General features: G+C 45.1%; 1 protein-coding gene across 1 annotated transcript; it reads right to left on the bottom strand.

Moving 5' to 3' along the window:
• LOC112266368 (importin subunit alpha-4) lies at positions 1 to 12,811 on the bottom strand. Its single transcript, XM_042323841.1, is given in 17 exon segments — positions 1 to 300; positions 608 to 702; positions 848 to 1,010; positions 1,157 to 1,228; positions 1,348 to 1,452; positions 1,680 to 1,808; positions 4,153 to 4,281; positions 4,379 to 4,423; positions 5,201 to 5,370; positions 5,453 to 5,539; positions 5,809 to 5,880; positions 5,883 to 5,908; positions 8,017 to 8,165; positions 8,263 to 8,292; positions 8,430 to 8,519; positions 10,107 to 10,151; positions 12,524 to 12,811. Coding segments are annotated over 17 exon segments (1,575 nt in total). The 5' UTR covers positions 12,593 to 12,811; the 3' UTR covers positions 1 to 201.
• Positions 12,812 to 13,236: the final 425 nt, after the last annotated feature.

Genomic DNA, 13,236 nt, shown 5'->3' with positions numbered 1-13,236 from the left:
CAGGAATGACGGACGAGGCATTTTCTCTTTCTGGAACATTTGTAAGCATCGCTGTGAGATGCTTGAAAAGAGATGGATAACAATGATCCTTCCTTCAGTGCTTGAACTGTTGTTAGTGAGTCAGTGATTGATGTTGGGAAGGAGGTGACTTGAGGGTTCAGAGCAGCTTGAGAGTTAGACCTACTAGGTGGCCGTTTGCCTTTAAAACTTGAACTCCTTTGCTTGCAGGTTGGTGGCGGGGTCAAAGTTGAATGTTCCGCCCTGAGTGGCTTCGGGTATCAAGCTGGGATCCTCATCAATCTAAAAAGAGAGAAGGAAAATAAATGGATCAGGGTGGTGCCATAGATGAACAAACACACAGAGTGGAGACTAGATTCACTGTCACTACACAAAACATAGGTCAATTTTTCCATTAGATTTTATATAGAATTTTGTAGCAAGGCCTATAGCCGATTCCTCCGTCTTACCCCATTGACAGAGGAAGTGGAGGAAAAAGGCCCTGCGTTTCTGTAGCACACATCCTACACCCAGCACAGCACTGTCAGGACAGCGCTGGGTTCTAACGGTGTGCAAACTGTAGGGCTTCTGTCAGAGCAGAGGTACTCACATCGTCTCCTGAGAAGTACTGGTCGATGATCTCGAAGGCTAGTTTGTAGATGTCCTCGTTTTCATGCTGCTGAAGGTTCTCGATCTTCTCTAGACCTGATGGGCAGAGAGAAATGAGCATGAAAGTCCATCGCAGTGAATCAATCTAGAATGTGTGCTTCAAAATAGCAACACTACTCTGTCATACAATGGCAACATGGTGAACTGACACACAAGCACTCCCCCTAACACACACACTAACCTCCACACTCCTCTATGATCTCAGCGATGGTGCTGGCCTCGTCCCCGGCCATAATGAGGACGTTCTTGAGGCCGTCTAGGACCACCTGAACCACCTGGGAGTCCTTCACAGACAGCAGGCTGCAGAACGGAGGAACCACATTCTGCTGCACCAGGTACTCCACCTATAGGGTCGGGTAGAACATAGCAGATCAGCCTCAGGGCCTTGCTTTGCCTACAGATGGGTAAACTTAACCAGCCAATCAGGACCATACAAAATGCAACACTGTATGGATTGGGTATTGATGGAAACAGCCCTGGTAGAACATACCTGATCTTTTCTTCCACTTATTGTCAAGTTGCTGATGGCCCAGGCTGCCTCCTTCTGTGTGCCAAAGTCTCCCTGCAGACAAACACAGAGAGAGGTTGTCAGTGGTTAGGGTAGTGTTCCTTACAGATCTCCACAAGGACATAGGGGCTACATAATGCTTCATAGGGCTACATAAGGGCTCAGCGACTCACCTTAGCCAGCTGGTGGATGATCATGGGCAGCAGGCCAGCGTCAATGACGGCCTGCACCTGCTGCTGGTTGCCTGCTGTGATGTTGGACAGGAACCACACGGCCTCCTAGTGGGCGGGAGGGATACACACACACACAGGAAGCCATTCAGCTGAGAGAAACCCACAGACACGCACACCATGGACCACATGAGTACGACTGAGACCGTTACACAGAGGTATAGATACTGTTGGAAATAAACGACACTGGGGTCCATCCCATTTCAACGCTACAGGACTTAATTACAGCAAAACAAACATATGCCACCAATAGAATCTAAAAGTGTGCCTGTTACCTTGTTGATCTTCTCCTTGGGGTGTGTGAGCAGGTTGGGGAAGTGCGAGAGGACGTCACAGTTGAGCACCACCTGCGTCTGCTCGTCTGTCCCCGTCACAATGTTCCCCACTGCCCTCAGAGCTGCAGTCTACAGGATATGACATAATAGATGGTTAATGACGTCACAGGAAGTCACACATTCCGTACAGTAAGTTCCAGGTATATTACCCTTCCCACAAGCCTAACCTCAACCATTAGAGGGAAAACTGAAAACAGATCTTAGATCAGAGTAGGGGTGACTTCATCCTACTTAGGGATGTGACGTCATGAAATCTTGTCAGCCGGTGATTGTCAAGCAAATAAACTGTCATTCACATGGTAATTGACAGTTAACAAAACACGTTTAGCATCTCCTGGCTTCCACACAGCCTACAAGTCACTGATGCAGACCGTAGGAACATCTAATGAATCCATGTAATATAGCCTACACCCTCACAATAAATCCACTATTTATTTTAGACAGCTCTAAAGAAAATGTAGTCTATTTCAGAAGAACAGAATAGCATACCTGAGTTTCCCTTATGATAGGTCCTGACCTGGCTATGCCAAATGGCTGTGGGCTACACTAGTTTAGCAGACAAGATTTACAGAATTCCATGGCATTATTTTATAGTATGAAGAATACAACTGAACATAGCAAAATTAAATATGGATATTTTCTCCAAACAATTTAAGAAATTTGCAAATGCGGCTATTCTATGTTGAACAGTTTAAAAAAAAACAGGTACTCCTATATGTTTGAGTTATTTATGCAACTTTAGTTGATACACCAACATTGGGAGATATGTTTAAAAATTAAAACATTGTAAGGCTGCATGATGCGACTGATGATGATTTGAATAAAGTCTCATGAATGGCATGAGCACTGTTTCTGGTGCAGGCTGCACACCATTAGTCTCTCATTCACAAGTTGACAAGCACTTGATAATATTCTCAACAGGCCTCAAATTTCCCAGCGGCATCAATCACCTAAAAAAATCTGCCTTTTGCCACTTACGGGCTGATATAATCATTATCCTGTCTCCCGGCTGCCGTGCTCCAAAGCACCTCTCACGTGAATTTCAGGCTTATTAATTAGAAGACCTGTCACGTGATCAGGTCCTTCGCACAGGCATCTCAGCTAAGAAGTAGGCTACAAGGAAGACCGACACGCTTGATGTTAGAACTGTCCACATTTAGCCTACTTTTCATCAGCCAACCAGATGAGTAGGTCTAATGAACAGCAAAAGCACTAGCCTATGTCAATCTACTATCCCCATAGTACAAAAAATGTACCTATTCTGTTGGTCAGCTTGTCCTTCTGTGAAATAAATAATTATTCTAAACATACTCTGGACCTGTTGTGGAATGCGATAAAGCCCAAATTAATACAACCACTCATCATCAAATGAGGTTGATGCAACAGATCAGAGCATTTATCTTAAAATGTTGATCAACTATTAGGCTATTTCATCACAAAAGTGCAGCAATGCACACACGGCAATAAGCATGAATGTTCCAAAATGCAATCAATTAGCAGGAAAACACTTCTCAAAGTGAACGTAAATGCGAGTCTGCATGTAATGATTTAATATTAAAAAAAGGTGCATTTCTATGGTGAAAATGTAGTTCATCAAACTTGAAACTCAAGCGCCACCTATGTATGCCAGTTAGCACTACACCGGTTGTAAAGTGGATTCATGTGCTTCATTTTAAGAAGTTATTTGGCCACTTTAGTTGTGATACAAACCTTATCAAAACATATAGGCCTATGGGCTAGGCTACATGAGGTGATTGGAAAAAGTTGGGCAAAAAAAAGCATGCAGCTTTTTTTACTGCACACACTGGGCATCATTCACAAGTGATAATACGTCACCCATCAGACTATACTTGATTTAATGCTGTCTCGGAACAGGTGTAGGGAGGGAAAAAAATAATGCGATCTATGCACTTATATAGTGAATGGAGGACGCTGTGGTTTATTTTCATGCCAGCCAGGTAGGCTATACTCCTGTTGTAAAGAGAAGCAATGTGCTTAATATTAGGAAAGTTGAGAAATAAATATAGTAGGCCTAGCCTATAGAAAGCTGATGGGATCCTCCTCTTTTTAATAGAAGCCATCACTGTTCTCTCAGGCAATTGCATAGCCTATTAAAATGTTGCAACATGAGCTCTCATTAAGTGTTTGATTAGATTTTCAAATACATTTGCATTAATGTCAGAGTGATTAGAGGGACAAGAGAGTGCTGAGTACCAGGCAGTTAGCAAGTTTGGTAGGCTACTAATGACCCACAGCAGCAGCATCAGAGCTATAGAAGCCTAGTTACCCTGACTAAACGGTCACGTGGCATTTGACTGTGGACATGACTCATGACCATTGATGTGGGCAGGTAATAACGGTCACCGTAATAGCCCTAATCCTACTTCCAATCAGGGAAAGGAAGTAGACATACCTGAACTTTGACCTCTTGGTGGCTGAGCAGGGGACGAGGAAGGGACAACCCCGAGTCGATGACCATCTGGATCTGTTCGTTCCCTCCATCTGTGAGATAGGACAAGGCCCACACTGTATCCACTAGGATCTGACCACAGAGAGAGGACGGAGTTAGAAACAGGGAATTTCCATAGAGAATGGCAAAGCAACTAGCTTTGCTGTTGTGATAGTAGGGTGATACTTACATTTATATCAGTGTGGTATATCAATACACAGAGAGCAGGTAGAATCTGGAAGAGGAGGAGAGGAGAGAGTCAGGCATAATGATTGGAGGCCTACAATGAAGCGACTATTGAGCAGATCAACAGACAGGACCCAGGGTGTTTTCTGTTTCAGCAGGCAGACACTGCAGACCTCCATGACCAGGCTAGAGGATGGTTGGGAACAGGGAAGCAGAATGCTAGGCAGCACCCAAAGTCCCAGACCACTTTCCCTAATCAAATCCCCCATCGTCTGATTGTCCTTAGAGCCAAACACATGGAACACAGCCAGAGCTGTTGGGCAAAGGGTTCGACTAATATTGACGACAAACGTCTATGTGAAGATCATAATTCAGTCAGATTGGCCTCCGAGTGGCACAGCATCGCAGTGCTTGAGGCATCACTACAGACCCAGGTTCGATTCCAGGCTGTGTCACAACCGGCCATGACCAGGAGTCCCTTAGGGGCCTTACAAATGGCCCAGTGTCGTCAGGGTTAGGGGAGGGTTTGGCCGGGGGGCTTTACTTGGATCATCGCGCTAAAGTGACTCGTGGCGGGCCAGGCGCCTGCAGGCTGACTTCAGTCGTCAGTTGAACAGTGTTTCCTCCAACACATTGGTGCAGCTGGCTTCCTGGTTAAGCGGGCAGGTGTTAAGAAGCGCTGTTTGGCGGGTCATGTTTCAGAAGACGCATGACTCGACCTTCTCCTCTCCCGAACCCGTAGCAGCGATGAGACAAGATGGATATCAACGAAATCCAGTTCGATTGAATGACTGTGCTGGGTCTCACACACCTCTGTCTGTCTTACCTCCTGTACTGTCTCCATGGGGGGCGGTGGGTCCTTGTTGCGGCAGAGGTTGACGATGACCCAGGTGACGTTGCGGAGGAAGGTGATGGGGATGGAGGGGTTAATAAATGACAGCAGGGGCTTGACCACGCCCAGGGAGATTACGTAATCCCTGCACTGCGGTCCATCGCCTGCACGGGAAGAACACAGGTGTGTCATTGACTGGCATCGGCCAGTGTGTGTGTGTATGCATGTGTGCGACCCATCACTCACCGATGATGTTGCCTAGCGCCCACACGGCCTGTTCACATACGTTCTGGTGAGGAGATTGTAGCAGCCGCAGAAATAGAGGCACAGCATCTGGACATGTAGAGAGAAAGGCAGACCTATATGTTAGACAACGTTGTAGACAACAGAGAGACAGAGACATCAGTTAGACAGAGGTAGAGAAAGAGACATAAGTTAGACAGAGGTAGAGTGAGGGTCTGGCAGACAAGAGACAGAGAAATGGGGAAGACAGTTGAGAACAGGTGTTTCTATACCAGGAACCAGATGGATAGGTTGGCTCATATAGACCAGTCCATTATGTATGCCTGATGGGTCAGTTTGAAACTGGGCCACAGAAGAACTAGCAACTACTTACTAGATTTGACCAACAGCTTGAGTCTGTTGTGACGTCCCTGATGCTATGTTGGTCAACGCCAGGCAGCCTCAAACTGGAGAGAGGGACTGGGGAAGAGGAGAGAGTAAATGAGCCTAGCTATATGATGAGACAAACAGAAGCTGTCCCCAGACAACAAAACACGACCAATAAGCCCATCAACATCACATGGCTACTGATCAACAATCCATATCAACCTGCATCACCACTAACTCCCACCCCTGTCTTATATATATATAAATAAAAGACAGGGGTGGGCGTTATACACATATATATATATACATACACACACATATATATACACACACATATATACATACACATACACATATATATATATACACACACACAAAAGTTTGAGGTCACTTAGAAATTCCCTTGTTTTTGAAAGAAAAGCACATTTTTGTCCATTAAAATAACATCAAATTGATCTGAAATACAGTGTAGACATTAATGTTGTAAATGACTATTGTAACTGGAGAAGGATCATTTTTAATGGAATGTCTACATAGGTGTACAGAGGCCCATTATCAGCAACCATCACTCTTGTGTTCCAATGGCACGTTGTGTTAGCGCAAACTGCCTCTAACCAGAATAGAAAGGAGTAGGAGGCCCCAGTGCACCACTGAGCAAAAGGACAAGTCCATTGGAGTGTCTAATTTGAGAAAGAGATGCCTCACAAGTCCTCAACTGGCAGATTCTTTAAATAGTACCCGCAAAACAATAGTCTCAACACCAACAGTGAGGAGGCGACTCCGGGATGCTAGCCTTCTAGGCAGAGTTCCTCTGTTCAGTGTCTGTGTTCTTTTGCCTAGCTTAATATTCTACTTTTTATTGGCCAGTCTGAGATATATCTTTTTCTTTGCAATTCTGCCTAGAAGGCCAGCATCCCGGAGTCGCTTCTTCACTGTTGACATTGAAACTGGTGTTTTGCAGGTACTATTTAATGAAGCTGCCAGTTGAGGGACTTGTGAGGCGTCCGTTTCTCAAACTAGACACAAATGCACTTGTCCTCTTGCTCAGTTGTGCACCAGGGCCTCCCACTCGTTTCTATTCTGGTTAGAGGCCGTTTGTACTGTTCTGTGAAGGGAGTAGAACATAGTGTTGTACGAGATCTTCAGTTTCTTGGCAATTTCTCACATGGAATAGCCTTCATTTCTCAGAACAAGAATAGACTGATGAGTTTCAGAAAAAGTTCTTTGTTTCTGGCCCATTTTGAGCCTGTAATCAAACCCACAAATGCTGATGCTCCAGATACTCAACTAGTGTAAAGAAGCCAGTTTCATTGCTTCTTTAATCAGAACAACAGTTTTCAGCTGTGCTAACATAATTGCAAAAGGGTTTTTAATGATCAATTAGCCTTTTAAAATGATAATCCAAGTTTAGCTAACACAATGTGCCATTGGAAGACAGGAGTGATGATTGCTGATAATGGGCCTCTGTACACCCATGTAAATATTCCATTAAAATAAGCCATTTCCAGCTACAATAGTAATTTACAACATTTAACAATGTCCACACTGTATTTCTGATCAATTTGATGTTATTTTAAGGGACAAAAAAGTGCTTTTCTTTCAAAACAAGGACATTTCTAAGTGACCTCAAACTTCTGAACGGTAGTGTGTGTGGGTGTATATCTATCCATCTCCTGCGTCTCCTCCACACCCTGCCTCCATCACCCAACCTCCCCCACCCAGTCCTGTTTACACAAAACACAACCCCCCCCCCGTCCCCCACCCACCAGTCCATGCCAGGGAGTCATCCCCACCACTGAAGAGACAGAGCTGTCAGCAGTGGGGCAGTGCTAGTGCAGCAGAGCGGAACACACACTTTCTCTCCTATCCGTCTGTGTGTCTGCAGCCTGCTACAGTGTTCACATCAGCCCAGCCATGCGGAGGAGAGGGAGGGCACACCAGTATCCCCAGAGCATGACAGAGAATGTAGAGAGAGACAATGGAGAGAGAGAGCAGTCTGACACATACGGGGCCAGTCTACCCACTCATTCACGCTCCGGTTTTCAGACACCTCTCCTTTCGCCCTTCTCCGACTTTTGAAAGGGGGCATCACACAGAATTACCACAGGGGCAATTTACCACCATCTTTCAATTACTCTTCCAGGGCAAAGGTGCCCCATGACCCATACAGTCTCTTCCTCCCCCCCATAAAGCAGACTTACTTGTCGTCCCTCTCCAGGCATTTGACCAGGATGGGCAGGATGCCAGACTTAATCAAGTCGTCGATGGGGGGGTTTCTGTCACTGGACAGGAGTTTTCTGGCTGCCTGCACGGCACTGAGCTGGATGAGTCCGTTGTCACTGACAGCATTCTGACAGGAAGGAGAGCGAGAACACGGGGTTAGCTCCAACAGCTCAAGGTGTATGTACGGGATGGGTCTCAACAACACTGACAGAATGCAGGCTTACCTGTAAGATGGCTTCCAGTGTTACATTTTGCTGCAAAACAAAAAACTAGAGTTGTGAGATTTGCTGTAGCTACGCGTTTACATGGTGCAAGGTTAGAGCTAGGAAACATATCCCTGTCATTCCTGAACTTGAAGTCGTAGTGTGAGAGAGAATGAGGACTGACTCACCCCTTTAAAGTCAGAGTCTATGTCTGAGTCTTCCAGGCTCTCCTCCTGTGGAACGTTCCTCTTCTTCAGAAGGTGCTCATCTCGTTTGTTCTGGGGGTGGGGGATAAAATATATATTTTAAGTGTTGAATCCTAGAAGGAATATAGGAGTGAATGCTATTGGAAACATTCACCCACACAGCGAGGAATAGATTCCTGCTTGACTCCTACAGGCTAAGACTGCTCCCATAACCTCCCAGTGATGTTAGTGGCAGATAGCACGAGGGAGGAATGCATCCATCTGTGCACAGACGGATCTCTTCTGCAGCACACATACTGCTATGTGAGAGAACTGCTGTGTCACTCATCCTACATTAGTGGTTTGCTCTTCTGTAAGGGTAGGACATGGCTTTTTAGCAGAAAAAAAACTGAAGTTCTCTCACTTGTCGTCAAATCATACAGGCCTACTGGATATGTTTCTACAAAACTGCTGGTCAGCTCAGACTTCCTGAAACACTTCTGCAAGCTGCATTCAGAGGACACGTTGGGGCCTTAGTGCAAAGACCAAGGGCTCAGAGTAGAGCTGGGCGATGTGGACAAAAATCCATTCCGCGCTAAATTGTCTGAATTGATGCAATAATGATAGGTTTGGAACATTGATGTGCACCACAGTTTAAAATGATCCTTTAAGCTACTAGTATGATGCTTGTATATTTTCTCAAATCACCCATTTTAGCAAATGTATTTGATTTCAAACTTCTCTTTTCTCTAATATAGGCTTCTTATCGCAATGAACGATATCAGATAAATGCCTGCAATAAGTGACCGGCATGGTCGGTGTCAATCATTTTATTGTATCATCTCAGCTCTAGCTCAGACTCAAAGTCCCCCCCCAGATGCTGATCTAAGTTCAGTTTGGCACCATCCCCTCTAAAAGTCATGGTTCCACCCAGAGCAGCTGCTCTAGAGTCATACGTCCAAGACAAGCATGTGTGTCTGATGAACCTACTTAATGGCCCCTGGCCAGAGCTCTGCAGGCCAGGAGAGGGAAACCCTCCCCAAGGCTGAGGGGTAAGACCAGTCTGGCCTCTCTGACAGGGTGGGAGAGCGAGAGAGGGATGACCTAAATACAGCCAAGGCATCCTGACTCTTCAACAACAACAACCTGAGCATAAGAAGGGGGGGTAGTTTCCTCACACACACACCTACTTAGAAACAAAAGGACTCAGCAGACAGAGCAGCCCATAAGGGGCAGGCTGGGAGGGGTGGACCAGGCTGCCTCGGGGTAAGAGTCTGGCCAATTTGATAAACAGAAACTGCAACATTTCCCATCAAAATAAAGATGAATTAATTCTATAACCCTGCTTCCACCTAACATCCAAGTCCCAGAGAGACTTAACAGGCTGGAAAAAGGGCCTGCATGTATCAATTAAAAATGACACAGTCTGTGTGCCACACATACCTAAATAAGAGGTACATGACAGACACTGCAGCACTGGAATGGCATCTGTGGAGTGGGCCAGGACACAAACAGAGACCAGAGGTGTGGTAGGGTGGGAGGTGAAGGGTGAAACTCAAGAGGATAGTGTGGAGATTTAGCCTTTCTAATTTCAGTGTGGGAGGAGCAGAAGTAGGCTAATGGGTTAGTCCATTAGATGCAACTGAACTATAAACAGTCAATTGAGATGCTGAGGCTCACCTTTCTCAGCTCCACTGTCACTTCATTGCGATGTCTTCGCATAGTCTGTAAGAGAGAGAGGAGAACAGTCAGAGATGAGCCTAACTACTGGAGCATTAAAAGACAGCCCATACACTCAAACAAACCACATGCAATGTTAGTCCATTGGAACTGGCTCCATTTTGTTTACAGACTGGGCTTTAGATTACAAGTGTACTGCTGCATGTTGGCAACAGGCGGCAGAGGATCATGTTAACTTGATTGCCAGTCAGGGCATCCTGGTTCCTATTACTAACGCTGTGTAACCTCCCTCATGCAAGCAATGATTCTGTTTACATTTATCCACCAACTCAAAGGTGTGACTCGCTGCTGCTGGCAAAACCCTGCCCTGACACCCTAACTCAAGGTCGCAGTAAAAATCTGATGTGGTTCCGTATGTGTTTGAAACACTCCATCTATTGAAGATGGAACACAATGTTTTGCCAACACTGCCTTTTGTGGGAACGGTGTTTAGGGAGGATAGTGAATCAGCCATGAGAGAAAGCCTGAGAGTGGCTCAGCTGGCCAGCTGGGAGGAGGAAGTCAGAGACCTCAAACTCAACAACGATCGATCAAATCTATGGAATTCCAGGCATTTCTTTAGGACACTCATTCCATGTTGGGACAAGAGGGCGACTTCCTGTGAGAGGGAAGACTGCCTCAGCTCCTGGACAACACACCAGAGGTCTTCAACCTTTCTTTACATTTGAATACTACTTATTCTGCATAGCCAATGTTGATTGTGGAGTATCCTGTTATATGTTGGGATTATTATTGTATTGTAACAACGTCATACACGGTAGTCACTGTGGCCCTCTGTGGTGGTGTAGGTCAGAACTTGTGAAAGGGATACATTTTCTGTAACCTACAGCTTTTAACATTCCTTGAAGTCTAAACACAGCCTAAATCTCACTGAAGATGCTGTGTGTGTCCTCTGATGCAGTAGAATTCAGCACCATAGGAGCAGGGTGAGTGTGTTGCCCTGGGGCACTTCTATAGATCTGATAGGTTACTGTGCCTAAAGGATAGGGGCTGTATCTGGACAAGGCCTTTCGTCTCTGACAACAAGTGATCCATCTCGTATTCTTGGCTTAGCTGCTGCAAGCTTGTCAGCGGGGCTGGTGGGTCTTCAGACATGTGCAAGTCACACTGGCACTTGGCCCCAAAACAACCATGCCGCACTTCTGTTTCCTCTCTGCTCAATATAGCACATACCAGATGGACAGTAATCCATCATGCCCTCCATCCGAGATTACTGTGTTTCTAATACATAAGAATATGGGATAGTCAACATGTAATGTCATCCCAAAAGTGGAATATTTATGTTAAGGATGTGTGATCTATACAGATACAAGGGAAATGGCATGTCCCTTTGAATTAAATGTGTGGCCCTAATCATTGAGTACTGGGTTTTAATTGTACCTTTATTTAAGTAGGCAAGTCGGTTTGAAGAACAAATTCTTATTTACAAAGACTGCCTACCCGCCAAAACTCGGCACGACGCTGAGTCAATCGTGCAAACACGGCAGGTTGTGAGACAGCCTGGAATCGAACCAGGGTCTGTCGTGACGCCTCTAGCACTGAGATGCAGTGCCTTAGACCGCTGCGCCACTCGGGATGTTTATTGAATCAGCATCAGCATGGTGACAGTAGCATCATTAGCTTTAGTTCCAGATGTGCTATGGTGCAACTGCTCTAACTCACTGTTTGTTGAACACCCACCCTGCGGTCACTGGGATATTGAATTGCAAGCTGTTCATTCACGTAGGAGTTAGTTAGCTGGGTATATTATTATAAACTGATTAATAACGCCGAATCTCAACTGTTGCAGCCGTAGAAGTTGAGTTGTGCTAGTTTTGTAACAGTTAATGTGCATCATCCGCCCATTTTAACACATACAACTAGCTATAATTAGCTGGTTTGGTTAGTTGGTAAGCGTATCTAGCTCAGTTAAGTTACAGTGACTGACTTGCCAACTCGAAATATCAAATGTCATGCCCATGACCAACATCAAGATAGTTAGTTGTCTGGTGCCGTTTACCAATTATAACTATTACTTTAATTTAGTTTAGTTGATGCCAAGAGTAAATTTCAAAAAATATGTTTATCACAACCTAGCTAGCTGCTAGCAAGCACAGAGTTAGCAACTTTCCTGGCTAGCTAGCAGGCCTTGCGAAAGCCGCGCCCGCTCCGCATGATAAACTTTAGCTAGTTAGTGAATGTGGATGATATCATAATCGGCGACACATTATAGAAAAAGAGAACTTCAACAATGACTGACAATGAATACTGCAGCAACCAAACCGAATTGAGAACTAGGTAACCCCGAGTGTTCGCAAGCACTCGTTGCTAACGGCTAGTTAGCCAGCCAGCTAACGTTAGCCTAGCCAGATTCTCACCTCGACATCGCGCCCCTTGTTTTTGAAGCTCTTAATTCGGTGGTTATCCAAGTCGGCGTTTTCTGCCATGGCTGTCTGTGTTCGGGATGTTTAGCTAGTCCTGCACTTGAAGCTCCGGTGGGAAAAGAGAAAACGTACTGCTGTTTTGCCGAAGGGTGGCTGGCCAGACGTGACACACCGCGATGGGATAATCTCGTCAAGGAGGAGCCACGGAATCCTGTCAATTGGGGGAGGAAGCCTACGGCTAGTATGTGTGCATCCCCTGGTGAACCCACTTCCTTGCAACATTGTTGCGCAATGTAACTAGTTGATACCCTTAAATTGCTGCAATATATCGTTTGTTTGTCTCCAATGAAGATACTGTACATTATTACCAAACGACTTGCTAATCAACTATGCTATGGGTGGCTACTTTACACGGATTGCTTGCTTTATTGACAGATAGGTTGGATTTGAGCCCAAAGGGGGGACTTCATTATGAAGAATCACTGAAGATCAATGCTTCACAAATTAAACAAGAAATTAATTGACTTTACTGTTAATCCACACAAATGTAGCTACACTAATATTTGAACAGAAAAACAATCAAATCACTACTACAGTTTGTTGTTTATTATTGCTTTAATGTATTACCTACAACTAAATAAACATTATCACATTGAATTTGAGGAAACTACATAAACATATGCTCACATATTACCCATCCTATTTTT

This window comes from Oncorhynchus tshawytscha, linkage group LG07, assembly GCF_018296145.1.
Source record: "Oncorhynchus tshawytscha isolate Ot180627B linkage group LG07, Otsh_v2.0, whole genome shotgun sequence".
NCBI classification, from domain to species: domain Eukaryota; kingdom Metazoa; phylum Chordata; class Actinopteri; order Salmoniformes; family Salmonidae; genus Oncorhynchus; species Oncorhynchus tshawytscha.
The sequence above is the reverse complement of the archived record's forward strand: the minus strand, read 5'-3'. Positions and strand labels throughout refer to the sequence as shown.